We start from the raw sequence: 21,722 nt of genomic DNA, 5'->3' as shown, positions 1-21,722 counted from the left end.
AAGACACGTGGGCGCCTCACATGTGGTTTTCTTCTCTCTCCAACTCGACAGTGGAGTCTTTGAGGGCAGGGTGCTTGTATCATGAAGGGCAGGTGACAGTGACAGCCCACGGGACCCCACGTGTGCTTGGCACTTAACATCCTTCAAATCCCCGTTACCCACTGTTGCCCCAAACTGCGCATGGTGTCAGCGTGCAGGATATATTATTTCTGTTTGTGCAAAATGTCCAGCAGATTAATTCATTTCTGTCCCTCCCTCTCTGGCAGGCCCTTGGAGTCATTGTCCCTAAGTAGAAAGAGGGTTTCTGATGACTTGGCCAAGTGATGGACCCAGGGAGGCTTCCAGAATAATTGCTGGTTAACTGGTCCTGGAGCAATCCGCAGAGGTCCCTTCTGGCTTTGCAGACCAGCCTCTCCCCTCATTAACTTGGCCTTCATTTTGCACTCACCTAATAGCTCTGGGCGTGGTGCCTACCCCTCACCTCACGGACAGAGCCCCCAGACCCCAAAATGTGTGAAGGGAGAGGGCTTTGTGGGGACAGGGGGAGGTCAGGGGCTACTGTCTCTATTAAAAGCGGCTGTCGTTTGCCCAGGTTGGAAAGACTAATTGTTCTTTTGTTTCCAGACTTGGGGTCTGTGGAACTCAGAATTAATGCATTAAATTAATTTTGTGCTCTCTTTGCTCAGGCCCATTAGCACAAATTAGATTTCATACTGATTGGCTAAGGCAGAGGGAACACAGTTGTGTATGGGATCAGGGCTGATCTCGGGGATGCGGGGCATGTTTAGGGGTGTGATCTGGGGCGCTCCTGGATTGCACTGGCCTGTAGTCGGCACCCACTGCAAGTAATCATTTTTCCAGCTTGAATGCCTTTGCACATCCATAGGCAGATCTAACCCATCTAAAGCCAGGTGAGGCCAAGGTTAGGAGGCGATCCTAGCTATTTCTACGGCAGTAATTCTTCAACTTCGTGGTGCTGAAGAGTCACCCTGGAGTGAGTTGAAATTCACATTCCTGGGTCCCACCTCAGAGACTTGGGTTTGGGGGATCTGAGGATCCTGAGATTTGTATTTAAACAACCGTCCAAGGTCATTGCAATGAATACTGTAGAGACGACAGTGCGAGGAATGGCAAAGGAAGCCCCACCCCAAAGGCAGCCAGGAACATGGCCAGAGAGCCCTTTCCCCTTTAACTGGCGTTCAGTACTTGGATGTGAGGGACCTGGGTCCGCTTCCACGCTGTGCTGCTCACTTGTTGTGTGACTTCCGAACACTCCCCTTAAGCCTCGTTTTTTTTGTCTGTTTATTGAAATTGGCATTTTGGCCTGAGCTGTCACTGGTATGGTCAGCAAGATGGGAGGGAAGCTGATGGGCTGGAGGAGAAAGAAAGGTGGGGGGCATAGAATGGACAGGGCAGCCCCAGCTCAATTTATGGTTTAGGCTATTTAAAAAAGATATTTTTGGTTTGTGTTTTTCTGATTACAAAAGCGGTTTAAAAAATCACCAGTACAGAAATGCATCACAAGGAAATTGGAGTCCTCTGTGAGTCCATCGTTCGGGGGTCTGTGGCGGGGAATCCCCATTCACAGCTTGGTAGTGCCTTTTTCTGTGCAAGTACAGACAAAAATGGAAACATGCCAAACGTTCTATTTTTTTTTTTCCCCTTGACAGTATGACTTGGGTTTTTTTTTTTTTTTTAATGGCAGAACATACAGATCTGCATCCTCCTTCTTCATGGGGCAGCTGAGTGGTTTTTGAGGCCACGTGTGAACTGATAGTTTTGACGGGGCCTGGATTCCACACCAGAAGGGCCACCTCGACTCTGCGTGAGAGCACCACACGGCCGCTCCTCAGTACCACACGCAGGGTCTGATGGGAAACTGTGGTGTTTTGACATCTTTATATGCAAGATCTATGGCATAGAATGGGATTGCCAGAGGACAGGAGACATCACCTAATTTAGTGCATTTTGTAGCTCGGGTGACCACAGCCCCAGAGAGGAAGAAACTTGTCCAGGGTCACGCAATATGTTGGTGGTTGTGTCTGAACTTGAACCCTGTACAGGGTTCTTACCTCTATTTTTTTTTCTTTTCGTTCTCTCCCTCTGGACTTGAGCCACTGCCTCACACAAGGGGTAGCCTCAGTTTCATGAGGACTCCTCTTCTGTTCAAGGTCAATTCTGTGCCTCTTGGTCTAAACTGTCCACTCATATGTTTCTCTCCTCACTTTCTTCGGCATATCCTTTAACCCAGAAGGCTGTATTTTGGAACAATAAGACCACAGAAGCGCTGACCCGTTTGGTGTTTGTTGTTGGTCGGTTATTTTGGGGGGGAAAAAAAAAGTCAGTGCAAGTGGGAATTCATTTAAAAATAAACATTTTTATTTTTAACTTTAAACGTGTCTACCTCAACTCACTGAGGTAGGATCAGAGCCCTTTGAGGATAAGCGTCTGACCCCAGATCCGCTTCTTTTTTGGACCACACCCCTAGCACACAGCTACATGATGTCCAGTTTTGATTTCTTTAAAGCAGAGCAAATGGCAAAGAAATCTGAATGCAAAAGCCTAAATTTTTTACTTCTGGTTTTTTCTTTATAGTTTTTGCACCTACACCTGTTTGACAATTTTAAGAAGCAACTCACTTGTATTTGTTACCTCCAAAGCATTCAACCTAGTTTTCATGGAAACTCTTTGCCCGGTCCCATTTTACAGGTTTATGTAATAGCTAATAGGATAGGTAATGGCGGTAAAAGTGTATGAGACATAAGCAGGTTGGGAGCACACACAGTCGATACCGGGTGAGCGTGGCTGTCACCTGGTAGGGGCAGGTGGACCCTGGGGAACCGTGCAGGTGTTTCCTGGCTGAGGGCATCCCTGGGGGGTGGGCACCTGTGAGCGTGTCTTACTGAGGGAGCCTGTTGGTTGGCCCAGTGAGATGGCTCCCTGAAGGACGGCTAAGGAGAGTTTCTACCAGAACAAGTGGTTTTTAATTGAATGCTTACTGTGTGCTGGGCCCCATGCTAAGCTTTACGTGGGTCATCTCAATCCTCACGACAATTCTCTCAGTTATCCACCCCCCGCTAAAGCCGAGAGAACTGAGTGTCCGAGAGGTGTCCTGCCTGGTTCAGAGTGTTGAGCCAGGGATTCTAACACACCTGGACCAGTAAAATTCCAGCACCCGTGCTCTTAGCCACCTTATGCTGAAGGGTTGCCTTGCGAGAAGACCCAGTGATTAGTCCAAGGGTGGTCCTGTGGAGTGTGTGTGGAGGCGGAAGGGTGTGCAGCGCCCGCAAGTAACCCTGCCTTCCCCCTCCCCCTCCCAGATTGCGGAGTTGACCGCAGAGCTGGCCGAGGAGCGCTTCAAAGGGGACGTGGCCTGCCACGTGCTGGAGAGTGAGCGGGCAGAGCGGCTGCGGGCCTCCCGGGAAGTTCAGGAGCTAAAGGCGAGTGGTCGGGAGTGCCGGGGGTGGGAGTGGCTGAGCAGAGTGGCTGGGAGAGGCGGGCCTGCCCCCCCCGAACCCCCACCGCCCCGTGCTCACATCTGGGATGCACAGGCTTACCGACTCCCACACTCGGAGTCCTGGAGGACATTTGAGTCTTCCTAAGTCTTGGCCTTGCAGGTGTCCTGGGTGAAGACTGTGCAGGGGGTAGGTGGCCAGTACTGGTTTGGGGGCACCTTAGGTGAGATGGCCTCTGTCTAGCTCCAGTTTGAAACCTTGAGGCCTCTCTTCCAGAGCAAGTATGAGCAAGTCCAGAAGAATTTGGGAGAAGTGGAGAAACAGTTGGAAGAAGCCCAGCAGAAAATTCGCTTGAATGATTTGGAAAGGGGTCGCACTGGAGGAGGTGAGCCACTGGGACCCACGGGATTAGACGCTGGTGGAAAAGCTGTCCTTTTATTCCATTCATTCACATGTACTGCGATCATGATGCTCTAGGCGCTGCATTAGGGGCTGAGACGTTGGCGGAGAGAAAGGAACAGTCCTTGCCTTCTCAGCCCAGTGGAAGACACAGGCATTAAACAGATAGTCCAGCAATATCCCAAGTAATAAATTATCAGTGTGGCAGGTGCTGTTTAGTAATAATGCAAAGAATGATTTAAAAATATACTGGTTCTGGGCTTCCCTGGTGGCGCAGTGGTTTAGAGTCCGCCTGCCGACGCGGGGGCCACGGGTTCGTGCCCCGGTCTGGGAGAGGCCACAGCAGTGAGAGGCCTGCGTACCGCAAAAAAAAAAAAAAAAGTGATGTCAGGCACTTAGCAGTTACTGAATGAATGGAGAGAGGGTGAGAGGACCCCTGAATTGCCCAACGAGAGGTATGTTCGGAGGAGCCAGGGGTTCCTGGTGGTGCCCGCCTTAGACGGTAACCTGGGGACTCGCCTCTCACGGCTGGATGGGCAGGATGACATCTTTGTCACCTCCTCTCCCCAGTCTAAATGAGTCAGCTGAGGAGGATTCCCAGCGTGCCTGTCAGCCTTTATGAAACGTTGATACCATTCCTTCAGTGCCCCCAGAGAATCAATGCCCTAGAAACATCAGGGACACTCAGAGGAGCCAAGGTCGGAGGTGGTGGAGGAGAGGCAGGGCACACTTGCTTCCTGCTCTCCTCTCGTTATCCTCTCCTCCTGGCTGCCCCCAGGGCAGGCGTTTTCCAGGGAGGTTAATCCACAGGAGTCTGAGGTTCTCACATACCTGAGACCCAACAAGGCAGGGTCCACGCAGGGAGTGGGGAACGTGTTGGCCCAGAACCGGCACAATTTCCCCAGGAGAACATCAGCCCCAGGTCCACCCCGACTGTGATTTATGTCTGAATGATACTCCCCGGCCATTTGCTTTCCTGTGCAAAGATATGGGAGTCGGACGATAGGGGAAATGCGCTTAGCTCATGAGCACATTAGCTGTGCAGGCTTTCAGCTCGGGATGCTTATTCCAGGAAGCTAATCCACAAATCTTTTGTTTTTCATTATGAAAGTAATACATACTCATTACAGAAAATTTCAAAAATACAGGAAAGTTGAAAGAAGCAATAAAACACTTTAATCACACCACTGCAGTGGCACCACAGCCTCTTCTGTGGATCAAGGTGGAGTTGAAATTACTAAAGATATATGTTTTCCCACTATACATGGTTAAGTATTTAAAGAGAACCTTTTACGGTATGCGTCCAGCACTGAGCCAGACCCTGTTGTGTGTCGGTGGGTGTTTTATAGAAGAATTTTAGTTGGGCCCTGCTCTCAAGAAACTTGCAAATGCTCTTCATTTAATAGACACTTTAATTATTGCTCATTGATTTATTTGTTAAGTAATTCAACCAACAGTCGCTGATTTTATACTCTTGTCACCCAGTGTGGTAGGCCAGTAGGATGACTCCAGTTGGTGAACTTGTGTTACCATGTGGGGGGGAACGGCTGTGTGTGGGGGACTCTTCTAGAGGGTGTGGAGAAACCCGCAAATGACTAAAACAGCTCCCCTACCCTCAAAAATTATGGACTTCCCTTGGGGAAAAAAAACGTGTTTGCACACTTGTAGAGAAATTGAACAGTGTAAAACGACCAAGCTTAAAATAGTGAGTGGTCAATAACGTTAGACACCTGGAGGTAGTCAGGGCAGGCTGCCTGGAGGAAGTGGTTTTTAAAGCTTGGACTTAAAGTGGGATTTCCTAATCTGAAGCCTGAGGTCGAGCCTCAGGAATTCTATTAACACTGTGAAATTGTGCACAAAGAGCTAAGACCGTGGGAGAGAACCACCCTCGTTCACTGAGCCTCCCATCCTGGCCTCTCTGACTCTGTTAAACAGCGGATGAGTGGCAGATGCGCTTTGACTGTGCTCAGATGGAGAACGAGTTCCTCAGGAAGCGTCTCCAGCAGTCCGAGGAGAGGCTGGACTCGGAGCTGGCGTCTAGGAACGAGCTGGAGCAGAAGGTAAGGTGGCAGGGAGATAGTCTGGGTTGCAAAAATGGCAGCGATTGGGCAGGGTCTCACCTCCCTCTTCAGGGTGTTGGCTGAACCCAGGAAGGGAGAGAGGACATCCCCTGTTCTGTGCTTCTCCACCTCCACTGATGTTACACATGCAGGTCTCTATGGGATGTGGGTGATAGTTTCTCTACATGCGAGTGTTCGACACTGTGGACTAAAGAACATGAAAGTGAGCTCGGGATACCTGAGTTCCAGTTCCCTTTCTGCTCTGACCTTGTGGAAAGCACTTTTACCTTTTGGGTCTCAGGTTTCTCATCTGTAAAATGATTGTAATGTGCTCTTAAAATAGTCAAATGATATCAGCCCCCATTGCCTCTAGCCTAACCTGCCACCTCTATCTCTCGTCTAGATCAGAGCAACAGCCTCCTAACTGGTCTCATTGCTTCCAGCCTCTCCCCTCAACCACACAGCAGCCAAGGGATCTTTCAGCATCTCTTTCAGGTCGTTCTGTCATCGCAAGTTAGACTGACTATCGCTGGGAATTGTTTGCTTGTGTGTTCTGTAAATTTTGATTGTGAGTACATCTTCCACAGGCGCCTCTCACACACCAGCCCCATGTGGTCTGCATTGTAGATGTTCCTTTTTTCCCTTCTGACTCTCGTGGTGAGATTTTATGTGTCTTTAGCTTTTTTTTTTTTTTTTGAGTCTATCTTATTTAAAAAAATTTAAAAACCTTTTTATTGATTTTTTTTCTTTTTATTGATTTTAACTGGAGTCTTATGTTTTTGGATGTGTTCCTCTTAGAAGAAGCACTTTTGCACTTCTTCTTCTGCAGCAGCCCCCGAGGTTATGCTAAATAAATTCTGCATTTCAGAGTTTTGCAGCATGTCCAAAGTGTCAGGCTGAGCTTTGAACCCACACGAGGCACAGACCTGGGGTTTTGATTTCTCACGGGAATCCTTTCTCCCTGACTGGGAGCCAGAGTGGCGGCAAGCATTCTTACCACCTTCCAGGCCATGGGTGGAACTTTCCTTGCCCCCTGTCACATAGGTGCAGCTCTTTCAGGGTCCTGGCTTAGTGCAGGGGTTTTCCTTCCAAGCTCCCACCTTCCGTGGCCCCATGGCCTTGTCTCCTGTCTCCCTCTGGGCGTTTGAACACAGCCTCTATCATTAGGGATATTTCTGGATCTTTCTGCTGCTCTTCTTCTCCCCCACCTTGGCTGCCATAGTGTCAGCATCTACCATGAGTGTTCTTGTTTTGTGTCCTCTGCATTTCTGACATCCTACAATTTCCCTTTTTTTCTTGAAAGTGCAGCTGGGCATTACAAATATAATGTAACCTTGTCTGGCGTATCTAGATGAAAGTAGTTTGGCCTCTGTTTCACATTGTCTCCAGCCACCGCTAGTCTGCATTCTACCCAGTCTACACTTCAACCTGTGGTGTGCTGATAAACTGTCGCTCTAAAAACAGACCCTGATGTGTAATGTTTGCCAGTTGCCGATTTCCGTGGTGTAAATGTTCCCACCATGGCCAATGTCAGGCTACCATTGTGATGTCACTGGATGTGGAACTGGGAAGAGATGTGCAGAATCAGTTTTAAGTTGGTACGAGACAGCTCCGGCACACCATTGAGTCCAACCAACTCAATTGTTTAAGGCTCACAGGAAAATTGAGAGGAAGGTACAGAGGTTTCCCATCTACCCCCTATCCCTACACTTGCATAGCCTCCCCCATTATCAACATCCTCCACCAGAGTGGGACCTTTGTTACAGTCAATGAACATTCATTGACCCATCACTAAAGGCTGTAGTTTGCTGTAGTTTACATTAGGGTTTACCCTACTGTCCTGTATTCTGTGGGTTTGGACAAATGTGTCATGACATGTATCCATGTTATAGTTTCATACATATAGATTCAGTGCCCTAAAAATCCTCTGTGCTCCATCGGTTTACCCTCGCCCCCAACCTCGGGCAAGCACTGATGTTTTTACTGTTCCCATAGCTTCACCTTTTCCAGAATGTCATATAGTTGGAATCATACCATATGGAGCCCTTTGAGATTGGCTTCTTTCACTTAGGAGTATGCATTTGAGGTTCCTCCACATCTTTTCATTTATAGCTTGATAACTCATTTCTCTTTAGCTCTGAATAATATTCCATCATCTGGACGTATCACAGTTCATTTATCAATTCACCTACTGAAGGACATCTCAGTTGCTTCCATGTTTTGTCAGTAAATATCCATGTGCAGGTGTTTATGTGGATGTAAGCTTTCAGTGCCTTTGAGTGAATACCAAAGTACATGGTTTCTGGATCATATGGTAAGAGTATGTTGAGTTTTGTAAGAAACCATCACGCTGTCTTCCAAAGTGGCTGCACCATTTTGCATTCCCATCGGCAATGTGTAAGAGTTCCTGTTGCTCCACATCCTCGTCAGCATTTGGTGTTGTCAGTGTTCTGTATTCTAGTCATTCTAATAGGTGTGTGGTAGTATCTTGTTTTAATTTCCCTGATGACATAAGGTGTGGAACATATTTTCATATTCTTATTTGCCATCAGTAACCTTCTTTGGTGAAGTTTCTGTTAAGGTCTTTGGCCTGTTTTTTATTTGAGTTGTTTGTTTTGTAATCATTGGATTTTAAGAGTTCCTTGTATATTTTGGGTAAGTTCTTTATCAGATATGTCTTTTGCAAATATTTTCTTCCTGTCAGTGGTTTTCCATTCTCTTGATAATGTCTTTTGCCGAGCAGAAATTTTTAGTTTTAATAAAGTCCAGCTTATAAATTCTTTCTTTCATGGGTTGTGCCTTTGGTGTCATATCTAAAAAGTCATTTGCCAAATCCAAGGTCATCAAGGTTTTCTCCTATGTTATCTTCCAGGAGCTTTATAGTTTTGCATTTTACATTTACGTCTGTGATCCATTTTAAGTTCATTTTTGTGTAAAATCTGTGTCTAGATTCATTTTTTTTGGCACGTGGATGACCACTTGTTTCAGCACCATTTGTCGAAAAGATTGTCTTTGCTTCACTGTATAGCATTTGCCTCTTTGTAAAAGATTGACTGACTGTATTTCTTTGGGTCTTTTTCTGGACTCTCTATTCTGTTCCATTCCCTTTTTTTCCCCCCCTCCTTCCAAAAAGCCTTATTCTTTCTCACCTCTGGGCCTTTGCATATGCTGTTTCCTTTTCCTAGAACACTTTCTTTCCCTACCTAGATATCTCCAACTAACCTTAAGATCTCAGCTTAAATGTCCTTCCCTCCAGAAAGTCTTCCCTGACACATTGGGTTGGGTGCCCCTGAATTATTTTTCCGATGTAAGCCTCATCATGCCGTGTTGTGATTATCTGCGTACTTCCTGGTGTCCCCATTAGAGGTTAGCACAATAAGAGTTGTCATATTTCCTGTCCTGCTATTTTATGTATATATAGATATATATTTCCTCATTGTGAGAGCAAAGTATCATGGAATCAACTTGCAGAGGTGGGCCAGGATGAGATCACACGGGATTTTATACACAGTGGAAGTGAGGCTCTCTGGAGATGGTTTTAGGGGTCACTTCCAAGCTGGACATTGTATCATGATGCTCAGAAGACATAGATAACCAGTGAGGGGCAGCCACAGGGGAACAGCCCAGTTCTTTCTATAACAAATTATAAAGTCGGGTCAGCCTCCCCAAGGAAGGAGGGATACTCATGCTACATTAAAAAGTAATAGAAGTGCAACCTTTTTCTGAGCAGCAGAATATATGAAAACATCCCATTTGCCTTCAAATACTGAATTTAGAATTACAGGCTTCATTAACTCAGCGTTTTGCTTATTTAAAGCAATTCTTTAATGAGGCCATTTCTTCAAAGCGAGTGTGCTGAGTTGCCCTCTCTCTCAGATCTAAACTAGGACATTTGGGAGGGTGTTTCCTGGAGGAGATGCAAGTGCCGTGGCTTTCCTGTTTGTTTCCAGCAGCGCGTGTCCCCGTGGAAGTCAGCCCATCTCAAGCGCCAGTTACCGCCCTGACCGTTGGAGCCTGTCTCAGGGGTTTCCTGGTCACATTTTCTCCATGTGCCGTTTGGGCTGCTTCATGGCTGATGCGCATGCGTCTCGCCGGATTATGCCCACTGATGTGGTTATCAATTATGCATAGTCCTTAAGGGGCTGTCAAGTTGAGGCAGGGCACGTAAAGGATCTGTGGGCACACTGGCAGGAGGATTATTGAGGAAAATTAAAAACCCTAAGAGAATGATAGACACTCCCGCCCCCCGTTTTATCCCTGAGCAAACTGAAGCTCAGAGAAGTAGCTTCCTCACGGTGGCACAGGTGAAAAGTGGTCAGGACAGGGTCGTTCCAGCCCCCGTGCCTATTCTCTTCCCATTACACTCACACTGGAAACAGCAGCTACTTGACCTAGGAAGTAGGGGGCAGTTCGGTGCTGACAGAGGTGGCTGATTCGTTCTGCTCCTCCCACAGCTTGGGGAGCTGCAGAGTGCTTACGAGGGGGCCAGGAGGATGGCCCAGCAGCTGAAGAGGAAGTGCTACCATCTGACCTCCGACCTGCAGGACACCCACTTCCTGCTGGAGAACCAGCAGAGCCGAAACCACGAGCTAGAGAAGAAGCAGAAGAAGTGAGTTGCGTTCCACGTCATCATCTGGGTGCTGGGGTCTTCTGGGGTCTCCGGATTCTTCCAGACCCCTCCACTTCAGTCAGGGCTCTTCATCCATGGAGCCTACCATCCTTGTTCTGCTCTAATTTTCCTCTCTCTCCCCTCACACATTCCTATATGGTTCTCCCAAGAATCTAGCAAGAAATAATTCCTTTCTGTTACCCAGTCTCAGCTCTATTACCAACTGACCATGTGAGCTTGGGGAACTTTCTTGGCCCCTCTGGGCCTCCGCATCCCCACTTATCAAGTGTAGAGTTCATTGTGGAGGCCAAAGACAGCCTGGCCTGGTGGTTAGGGGTGCAAGTGCTGGTTCAAGTCCCAGCTGGGCCTCTTGCTACTTGTGTGACCTTGGACAAGTCATTCAACCCTTCTCAGCCTGATTCTTCTCCTTAGGTGGAGCGCCTCCCTTGTGGTGAAGACTAGATGATAACAGTTGGTAGATCCCGCAGGACTAGGGTCTGGTTCCTGTTCTCACTGTTGAAAATGGTGAGGAGGCCAAAAACTTCAGTCAGTGCCCTTTTCATTTGAAGTTTAGACTCTCAGCTCACGCGAGCAGTTCTGGCAGGGACTGGGCTTTGTGCACAAACAAGATGCCAGTCTTGAATCTGCACACTGGTTCCCGTGCTTGCTTTCCTGGTCTAGGTGGGTGGAGCCTAGACCAGGAGCCCGGGTTTACACTCACAGGCCTCCTTACGTGCAACCTCAGCTTCATCCCTGGACTCCTTGGCTGTGTCCAAAGTTCTTCAGCTCACCTGGTGAGGGTAAAGGTGTGCAGGGGTCTTGTTCTGAGCCAGATAAGCCCTAATGGAAACTTCCTAGGAGGCAAATAGATGAAATACAGCCTCTTTGAGAAGGTCCAGGATAAAAATACAGAAAAACCTTGCTATGTGTGCCAGGATGTGGTTTTGCCGAGGTTGCCTATTTCCACCAGGTAGCAAGCTGAGTTATATTTCCGTGCGACTGGCACAGGTCTTGAACTCGATCTGCATTAAATATTGTTTCTCTCATTCACCTTTGAGCTTTCCTGAGCTGGCTCCTTCATTTGGGGGGGAAAAAAAGAAGCTCTTTGGGGTGTTATTAGTGCCCCCCCAGAATGAGAGAAGTTTCTTCTCCTCTTGCTGGTAGCTGACTCTGTTTCCTTCTCCACCTTCCCGTGGATGCTCTGGCTAAACCCTGTCCTTGCAGTGGGGAGAATGGCTTAGTCCCACCTTGGTCATTTCCTGGGTGACCTTGTCAAGTGACACTACCTGTGTGGGCCAGACAGTGACTGATGTTTCAGAGCCGTCCTTGGACTTCAGCAGGCCACCTGGTGCTGAAGAGTGGCTCTGACAGACCCCCATCTGTAAATTGAGAAGTGAGACTCCATCACCCCTCAGGTTTCTGCCAGCTGTGACAGTTCTGGCCCTTATCTGTGGGTTCCACTTCCGAGAGGCCTTATGAGGGGGTTTCAGATTTCTGATGGGTGGCAGGGGCCAGGGTTCTGCCCTTGGAGTTTATGCAGCCAGAAAATTCCATCTCTCTGGTCTTCCCTGTGATCGACCCCCTTGGACAGAATCCTTCATTCCAGGTCCTCAAGAACCTCCCCGTGATGGCCACCGGGAAAGTCGCCATTTCATCATACTTACATTTCTTCTTCTTAAGACTTACCTGCCCTGTCATGCTCTGTACTCCGTTACCATATCTCAGCAGAAGTTAATTTATGTTTTGATGCTCATTGCAAATAGCAGCCATTACCTTTCTAGGTGGGCTGGCACTTTAGCAGGGAGCCCATAAGGGAGTAGAGGTCTCTGTCTAACGGTGGAGATTCAGGCAGAATGCCTATAGTGAGGGAGAGATCTAGAAGCTAGTGTTACTCTCTCCCACCTCTTTAAGCTTGATCGAAGTGTAGATGCAGCTGCCTCCTTAGTTTGCTGGGCTCTGGAGGCAGTGATGTCTCCGTGCTGATAGAGTTCCCTGCCCCATCTTGGCTTCTAAGTTCAGAGTGGCCCAGAACGGCTCTATTTGAGTTTGGCTTCTTGTTGCCATGGTTACTCATGGGTCACAGAGCTCAGTTCCGAGGGCTGATGGAGCTCCCGGCTGCTTCCACAGGGAAAAGGCCTGTGCTGGAGCCACGGGAGGTTGGACCCCCAGCCCGCTCCTAGTGGGGTGAAGGGTGTGAGTCCCTCTGGCCTCAGGCAGTTCGTCGGTCAGTGCGTTCCAAAAGTTAGGGTCTGTTGGAGGCCTTCTTAGGCATCAGGTGGCCCAGTAAGGACTCCTTTAAGACATCCATCACTGTCTGGCCCCCAGTGTCTTTCCTTCCTGTTCCAGGGCGTGAACAGGTAGATGGGGGACCAGCTACATCAGCAGAGAAGCTGGCTCAAACCCACTTTGGGATTGTGGCTGAATCACTCACCTCTCTGAACTTCAGCTTTCTCTTGTATGAAATGGTTATAATGTGTTTCTTACTGAATTGTTATAAGGACCCCATGGATCCCAGCTCAGAGCCTGGCCCTTTGGGACTGCTGGACCATTATCATCATCACAGTGTGACCATTTCAGAGGCAGCCAATAGTGCCTCTTGAATGATGTCACCAACAGCCAATCAGAAAGCCTCTGGGCCCTTCCAACAGTAGGCCCCCCTCATATGACCTATAGTTGGCTCTTTCAGGAGTCTTGAGGCTTTGAATGACCATCCAAGGGGCATTGGATAATCTTGTAACAAGGGAGATCTTCTTCTCACCAAGGACAAAATCCCATGCCCAGTTCAGCCATTCTGGCCACACCCAGTTCCCTGGAGCACGTGGCCTTTCTGTGTGGGCTGAGGGCAAGTGACCAAAGTCACATCTTATTGAGGCTTATCAGAGCCTCTGCCAGTTTCCTCGCCTGTGATAGGGACAGAGGCTGATGAGTGGAATGATGTCCAGTCCAGGAAGCGCTTCCCACCTAGTGGTCACCATCGTGGAGGGGCAGGTGCGCTCCAAAGTAGGTACTTCCTGATTCCCCAACGGCCCCCATAGGACTGTCCAGTCTCTGTGTGTTCTGCTTAGGAACCAAATGAAGACAAGATGGTATGTATAACTGTCCAGCGTTCTATCAGTAATAACCGTGCTCTAATATGGCTAATGAGTGCACGAGCCCCACAGTATCATGCACAATATGAAATGTTGAATATCCCTTGTTTGTGCTGATAAGTACATTCATGTACCAATCAATGGATATTAGATGCCAAACCTGGGCCTTGTAGAATTAAAGGTCCTTGGCGTACGTCAGCAAACCTGATAGGTTAGTTTTTTCTGTATATCTATATGTTTTTTGTTCTTATTCTCTATTTGTATAGTTTTATTCTATTTTTATTTTTGTGTATATGTTTTTATCACATTTTAAATAAGTGTCCGGTATTTTTGTGGAAACTATAAACCCTCAGCGTTGCCCTCTGGTGTTCAGGATTCCTACCCCACATCCACAAACCCTCTATCATTTAATTCTCTTTCTGTCCCTAGCGGTTCTCAGCAAGCTAACTGCCTCCCTCCAGCACCCGCCTTCCCTCCGCCGCCCCCGGTCCAGGCACACCCGCCTCGGGGCCGTGACCCACGTTCTGCTCTGACAGGTTTGACACGCAGCTGGCCCAGGCCCTGGGAGAGTCCGTGTTTGAGAAGGGCCTCCGAGAGAAAGTCGCCCAGGAGAACACCAGCGTCCGGTGCGAGCTGGGCAAGCTTCAGCAGCAGCTGAAGGTGAGGGGCGGGGGCACAGCGCCCCCTGGCTCTTGGTTGCTGGGTCTCAGGAAACCCCTCCCTCGCACGCCTGCAGCAGATGGTGCGGGGCGAGAGCTCTGCGTGTGGCCGTCCTGGTCGGCCAGTGCCGGCGGCGTCACTGGAGTCCAGCGCGCCTGAATCAGCAAAGCGTGGGTGGCAGGTGATGGATAAGCAGGCCTCCCTAGCTCCACGTCCCTCGGGATCTTGCTCCAGTCACCTGCCTGCCTTCCGAGCTGCCCACCTGGGAGCGGGGAGAGGCGTGCTCAGGATGAGTTAGCTCTAGACCCAGCTAGAGGCAGTGCCCTGTCCCCTGCAGGTGCCAGTGCAGAGGGATTTGATTAAAATATGACACAGGCACCTCCCTCAGCTGCTCCTCAAGGCCTGCTGTGGCTCCCTGTTACTCTGGGAGAACCTCTGCACCTCTTAGCCTGGCGGGCAGCTCCTTCATGATGTAGCCCAAACTTCTTTCACCCTGGAGCTGACTTTCTAACCTGGAAGAGTCATGCCTGGCCACTTGGCTTCCCTGCTCCAACATCTCAGGCCCACCCTTGGCAGGTACACAGCTTTCAAATGGGGCAAACACCTCCTGTTTGTGCTTTGAGGTCTAGCTCTAGGGGCAAGGGCGCTGCTTCCCACAAACTCCCCACCCCAGCCTGTCTGAGCTGTCCCAGGGAGGGGCCCTTGGTGTCCTACAGGGGGCGCGGCGGGGGGCCGCGAGATCCAGGTGGAGATGGCAGTGGAGATGACATGCACTGAACAGTGGAAAGCGCCCTCCCGCAGGTTGTAGAGGTGTCCCAGGGGGAGCAGGAGTATGGTCACGTGACTTCGGATCTCTGCCCACCTTGTCTCTGTAGGGAAAGGAGCAAGAAACCTTGCAGCTGAAGCAGGAGGTGGAGATGCTGCAGGCCCAGAAGCAGGAGCTGCTGGGGTCACCCTCTCTGGTGGAGAATTGCATTGCGGGCTTGAAGGAGAGGCTCTGGAAGCTGGAATCCAGCGCCCTCGAGCAAGAGAAAATCCACACCCAGCAGGAAAACACCATCAAGCAGCTGGAGCAGGTAGGAAGGTCCTGTCCAGGGCGATGCCCTGCCCCATGCTGACTCCAGTGCAGAAGGCTGTTGTCAAAATACGACATAAGCGCCTCACTCAACTGCTCGTCATCCTTCTGTGGCTCCCTAGTACCCCAGAGCACCTCAGCCCCCTAGGTCTGACGTTCAGACCTTTCATGATGTAGCCCCCCTCCTGCCATCCTGCAAGCATCAGTGTCAGCTCCTCCGAGAAGCTTGCCCTGGTCTCCTTCTTGCAAACAACCCCACCTCCACGCCGCTCCTTAGCCATTTGGTTCTCCTTCATAGCACCTGCCATCATATGCCATAGTGCTTTAAAAAGTGTGCTCAGTGCTTCTCTCCCCCATTAGGATATAAGCTTCAGGGAAACAGGAGGACGTTTTGGTTGATCTTGCTTATCAGGGCATCCCCAGAGCCTGGAATGAGGCCGGTGCATAGTTGGTACTCATTAAATAACTGTTGACCCAATATCTGGTGTTTATTGAGCGCTGTCTGTGTACCAGACTCAGCCCTAAGCTCTCCTCACATCTCACCTCATCAATCTCCACAAGAAATTTATATGCTGAGATATGAGTATTATCCCCACTTTATGGATGTGGAAACTGAGGCTCAGGGACGGGATTTGGAGCCTGCGCCATCTGACTCCACAGCGCCTCGGCTACCTGTGCTGTGCACAGCCTCCAGGGAGATGGGAGCCCCGATCTTTGGAAAATGCAAAATAACTGAGGGGAATAAGGCAGGAATCCAATACTCTTGTACCAGCCCCCTCAACGAAGCACCTGAGGAATATTTTGTCGGCTTGTTTGTTTATATGCCAACTCATTCCCCAAAGAATTCGAGGCAGCTTATAAGATGTATGCATAATAAAACAGAAAAATAAATAAAACAAGCCAAACCAGAAAAACACAAATTAAAACCGGTGCTAAGGAACGGTGGGGTGGTGAATTAATAAGCAGACACGCAGAACATACGATCTTACACACTTAATAGGTTTAGCTCTAAAATTCCTGGTGGCCAGAGAGAAAAAGGAAATGTGAGTTCCATGCTTTTTTTATCATCCCCAAGATAAAAACAAGCTAGGCTTTCAAGGGGAAGCAAGGCTTTTCTTGATGCTTAGTTCTAAAAAAATTTCTCATGTGAGATTTCATAAGGGGTAATTATGTTGAAATGGTTTTAAGGTTGGAACTCCTTTTTCAAGAACATCTGACCAGGCAGCATGAATACGTAAAAGCAAATAAACTGAGCTGCTCTGGTGAAGTGGGGTGAGGGAGTGGGGGCGGTCGGGGGGAGGCTGGGGTGCTGGCCCTTGCTTCTCACTTATCCCCCCTCCATTGGGATGGAGTCTGCTGAGTATTGAGACATGGATGTGGCAGGCGTGGAGGGACAGTCTGGAGTGGTTCAGAAAACAGCATCTTTACTCAGTCAAACCCATATTTATTAAGCACCTACTGTGTGCCAGGCATAGGGTGGATGCTAGGGACGCAGCTGTAAGCAAGACGAATGTGGTCTCCACTCTGCTGAAGGTTATAGTTATGCTGAGTGTTATGGGAAGGTTTAACTTGCAGAATCTGGTTTGGGGAGCAGGTTTGGAACAGTCAGGGAAGACTTCCTGGAGGAAGTGATATTTACTGAAGCTGAAAGCTGAAGGATGAGTCTGAGTTGGCTGACGAGGAGAGTTCCAGGCAGGGGGAACAGCCACTGCAAAGGCCTCGAGGCAGGGGAGTCACGTGGCATTTAAGGAACTGCGAGATGATCACATGCAGATGGGGTCTGTGTGATGTTAGGCGAGCCCCCTGTTTTCTCTAGATTTTAGTCTCCTCATCTGTACAATGAAGTCGGAGCCTTGTCAACCCCCTAGCCTCCCCCCAACCCCAGCTGTGAATCTGTGAAGGTTCGTGAAGGAGGTGGGATATCTGTGCAGGTTGTTCTGGGACGTAGAGGGTGGAACAGTGTCACAAAGCAACCCAGAGTCAAGAGTAGAGTGAGCACTTTGGAAAGTTGTGTTACCTCTTGAAAATGCCACCAGGGGACCACTCGGTGCTCGGAAGCAGAAATGTGCTACGGTGATCTCAGGGACCCGAGGCTGAATGCAGCTTCCCAGTACCCCCCGTCAGCTTACACAGGAGGCGAAGCTGACTCAACCCTTTCATCCATCTTCAGCTTCACCCATCACCTCACACTGCACTGGGCTATTGTAGACATCCAGGAGATATTTATTGATTACAACATAGCACTTTTTCCAGGAAATTTTATGTTAACTCATATAAGCTTGACATAAATGATATTGCAGATGTCAGGAGTGTCCAAGAGGCTAGGAAAAAAATGAAAAAGAAATATTACGTTTACTTGCTTTAAATGCTCCTCATTTTGGATTACCTTCCCATGACCTCTGTCATTTTAAAGGAGGCAGGGAAGGAAGTTGGCATTTAAAGCGAGCCTGCTTTCTGCCGGGAACTACAGTAGGGGCTCTGATGCACACCATTCTTCTTCCTCTTCGCCACAGTCCTATGTAGTAGAGAATATCAATGTTGGGAAAGACCACAGTTGTCTTTTTTCGACTGCATGTCCATGTTAGAGAGGCAGCAATTGTAGCCTCATGAAAGCTTGCTGTGAGGTGCCAGGGCAGAGTAGCAAATGGTCAGGACGTTGTAGTTTCTACAGTCTGCCCGTCTGTACTGGTGGGTTCCATGCTGCTCCATGACCAACAGAATTGAAGAGGATAGATCAATGAAAGCTTGACAGTATAGGTTCCTGAGGCCCATATCCTGGAGATTCTGACCCAATAGGTCTAGAGTGAAGCCCTGGAATTGACATTTTTTTAAAAAAAGGCACCAGGTAATTCTAATATGCCACAAAACTTGACACGCAAGAGCTTGGATCAGTCTCTGAATTATGCAAATCAAGAAAGTAAACTCTTGAACTGGAATTGGGTCCCATGCCTTCTGCGTCCAGTTCTAGAGCCTTTATGTAAGGTGGCACGGCGTAAACATCACACGCAGCTCTTCTCCTGCCCTGAGCAGGTGGTGGAGGCTCTCACTGAAAAGCCTCATCTCCTTAATGGGAACACAGTTCTTGGTTATGTCAGGCTTCTGGGAAGGGAGGGGCCAATCCTTACTCTGTTTTCAAAATAATGGGGAAAGAAAACGTAATCTTTTTGTGCCAGGCGTTGCGCTACGTGTTTTATATGTCATCTCATCTAACTATCACAAATGTATCTTAAGAAGGCTGTTTTCCACAGAGCAAGGTAACTAATCAGAGGCAAAGTGAATTGTCAAGGTAGCATCTTGGGCAAGTCATCTCCCTCTCCAGGGTTTCCTGTCTTCATAAGTAAACTTTTTTTTTATTTTTTTTTTGCGGTACGCGGGCCTCTCACTGTTGTGGCCTCTCCCGTTGCGGAGCACAGGCTCCAGTCACGCAGGCACAGCGACCATGGCTCATGGGCCCAGCCGCTCTGCGGCATGCGGGATCTTCCCGGACCGGGGCACGAACCCGTGTCCCCTGCATCGGCAGGCGGACTCTCAACCACTGCGCCACCAGGGAAGCCCCATAAGTAAACTTTTATTCTACCATCCATTCACCCACCTATCCGCCCATCTAGAAGAACTTCCCTGATGCCTGCTCCAGGGATGACAAATTTGTTTCATCCTGAGAGTGTTGAGAAGGATTCCAAAATGATATCTAAACGCAGTGGCAAAGAGTATGATTGATTAGTGACGTTATGACCACAGAAGGGATAGAGGCAGTGTTTGGGCTATTTACCTACCATTTCTGACCTCCCTGGGTGCCTGGGGCGAGGTGGGGGGGATGACTTGACTCTCATCCATGCGGTCCCAAAATGAAAAATGCAGCTGAAATGCTAAGGACGACGTGGATGGTGTGGGCCACCCTCACGCGCTGTCCTTGCCGCCCCCAGCTCCGCCAGCGGTTTGAGCTGGAGATTGAGCGGATGAAGCAGATGCACCAGAAGGACCGAGAGGACACGGAGGAGGAGATGGAGGACATCCGCCAGTCCTGCCAGAAGCGGGTATGTGAGCCACGAGCACAGCTGTGTCCTGGGGTCCCGGCAGGGTCAGCCTGGGTGCGTCATCCTTAGAGTGAGGGGAATCCCAGGGCCTGGGGACAGTCCCTTCAACCACCTGAGACCTTAGCTTCCCCAGTGCTTTCAAGGGTGCTGGAGCAGACGTACCTGTCCTAACTACGATCCTCGGAAACTGTCTAGCATCATCACCCCAAGATTTCTCCCAAGAGCCCACAGTGCCATGTGACTGATGCTTTGGGTAAGGATTTATATGTTTCAAGAAAGGGACCAGTCCCTTCTGGCTATTTGCCTGGCAAATCATTTCTTACATTTTATCCAAGCTCTTTGCAGACATTTCAGACAGTGTGTAAGAAGACAGTAAACCCTTGAAATCTTACCACCAAGGCACCATCATTATTACTATTTTTAAATGTTCTTTCTCTCTTTCATTGTACCCACACATGCATATTTGTAGAGAGATCGTTTTACCTAAATGGGGTCATGCTGCTGTTTTCACTCGAAGTTTGTCCTGGGCCTCCTCTCATGTCAGTAAATGCAGATCTAATGTACATGTTTAATGGCTTATAAAAGTATTCCACCTTAGGCGTGTGCTCTCATTAATTCTCTTGTCATTGGACATTTAGGGTTTTCTGTTTTTATGGCCAGTGCTGAGACAGACCTCCTTACAGATGCATGCACTGATGTGAGTGTGAGATGAATCTTTAAAATGCAATTGCTGAGAAGCTTTGGGTTACGCCTCATTTGACAGGTTTTGTCTGGGTAGGGTTTCTGTGGGCCTTTCATAGCCTTGGGTACATTGTGAGTCTCCAAGAAGGGGCCGAGTAGCATTTCCCAAGGTTGACTCTGATTATTAGTTCCCTAAGCAGAGTCTCTACAGAGACCTCCAAACTGCAGGGCCTGAGAGCATGGGTGCTGGAACTCATAGACTCTTGGTTTGAATCTTTGCCCTTCCTGCTCCCAACTCCATCAGCTATCAGCTGTGGGGTGTTGGAGAAATCACGTAACCTTGCTAATAAGCCTCACTTCTCTCATCCGTAAAATAGGATAATGATGGCCCCCTGCAGGGTAACAGGGAAGATTCAAGGAGATCACAGATGTGGAACTATTGAACAGAGTTTTGTAATGTAACCCTTGATGGTTGGAAACTTACGAGCAATACCGTGTGTGTGTGGATTTTCAGGTAGCTGATCCTTCCAGAGGAACCAGGGAACAAACCTGGTGGTTGCCTTGCTCTTGGGTGTGACTAATCCATCCAAGAGAAGGAGGGTTCAGACACTTGGTGCTCTGCAGATCCCCCCAAGAGCATCCTCCTGGGCGGGGCTGGAGGAGGCCTCAGTGGGGTCAGGACCTCGGCGGAGACGGGACTCTAGTGAGGAAGTCCTGGGCAGATGGGGTCTCCTCGGCACCCTGTCATCGCCCCGGGCGGGGAGGGGAGTAAGTAAGAACTGAGCCCCTCTCCACTCCCAGTGGTTGGTGCTGCTGCATCTGCTGCCCTTCCTGCTCCTCAAATACTCCTTTTGGGGCCCCTCTGGGGGTTTACATGGATCATCCCGAGGGGCCAAGTGCATTCCCCCCAGAACTCCCCAGAGTTGGAAAAGAAGAGTCATAGATTTTAGGTTCAACCAGACCTGTGTGCCCTTGAGTAAGTCTTGTAACTTCCCTAAGACTCAGTTTTCTCATCTACAAAATGGGAGCAATAAGAGAAAATGTTCTACCTTACCTACGCTGTTGTGAGAATAAGATGAAAGAATGGCAGATGCCTTATAAACTGTAAAGTGCTGGGAGTTATCATGGAGGGGCGAATTTCTGCTTATTTTCCATTGGGAGAAATGAATGAGATTCTTTGAATACCCAGTGGGAGAAATGAATGAGATTCTTTGAATACCCAGTGGGCACCATGTTTCAGGCTGGGTTCTTTATGTCTGTCAACTTATTTAATTCTCATAAGCACTCTGTAAGGTTTATAGTCCTGGTTCTACAGATGAGGAAACTAGAGTCCCAAAGGTGAAGGGTCTTCCCCAGGGTTACCTCACTGGGAAGTAAACGAGCTCGGACTTGAGCTTAGGTCTGTCTGACTCCAAAGCCCAATCTCTTAACCAAAATAACTAGATTTTAAAAGTTTTTTTTTAGGGGCTTCCCTGGTGGTGCAGTGGTTGAGAGCCCGCCTGCTGATGCAGGGGACACGGGTTCGTGCCCTGGTCCGGGAGGATCCCACATGCTGCGGAGCGGCTGGGCCCGTGAGCCACGGCCGCTGAGCCTGCGCGTCCGGAGCCTGTGCTCCACAACGGGAGAGGCCACAGCAGTGAGAGGCTGGCGTACAGCAAAA

General features: G+C 49.0%; 1 protein-coding gene across 1 annotated transcript in view; it reads left to right on the top strand.

Moving 5' to 3' along the window:
- Nucleotides 1-21,722, top strand: part of MYO18B (myosin XVIIIB) — a 226,745-nt gene that overhangs the window by 97,754 nt on the left and 107,269 nt on the right. Inside the window, exons 23-29 of the mRNA XM_027125285.1 lie at nt 3,321-3,440; nt 3,732-3,840; nt 5,790-5,914; nt 10,369-10,523; nt 14,149-14,272; nt 15,148-15,348; nt 19,271-19,381. Of these exons, the coding sequence (XP_026981086.1) occupies nt 3,321-3,440; nt 3,732-3,840; nt 5,790-5,914; nt 10,369-10,523; nt 14,149-14,272; nt 15,148-15,348; nt 19,271-19,381 (945 nt within the window). The remainder of the gene's footprint in view (nt 1-3,320; nt 3,441-3,731; nt 3,841-5,789; nt 5,915-10,368; nt 10,524-14,148; nt 14,273-15,147; nt 15,349-19,270; nt 19,382-21,722) is intronic.

Source organism: Aethalodelphis obliquidens, unplaced genomic scaffold (genome assembly GCF_003676395.1).
Source record: "Aethalodelphis obliquidens isolate GAN/ISIS:26980383/991018 unplaced genomic scaffold, ASM367639v1 scaffold28, whole genome shotgun sequence".
NCBI lineage: Eukaryota > Metazoa > Chordata > Mammalia > Artiodactyla > Delphinidae > Aethalodelphis > Aethalodelphis obliquidens.
The sequence above is the reverse complement of the archived record's forward strand: the minus strand, read 5'-3'. Positions and strand labels throughout refer to the sequence as shown.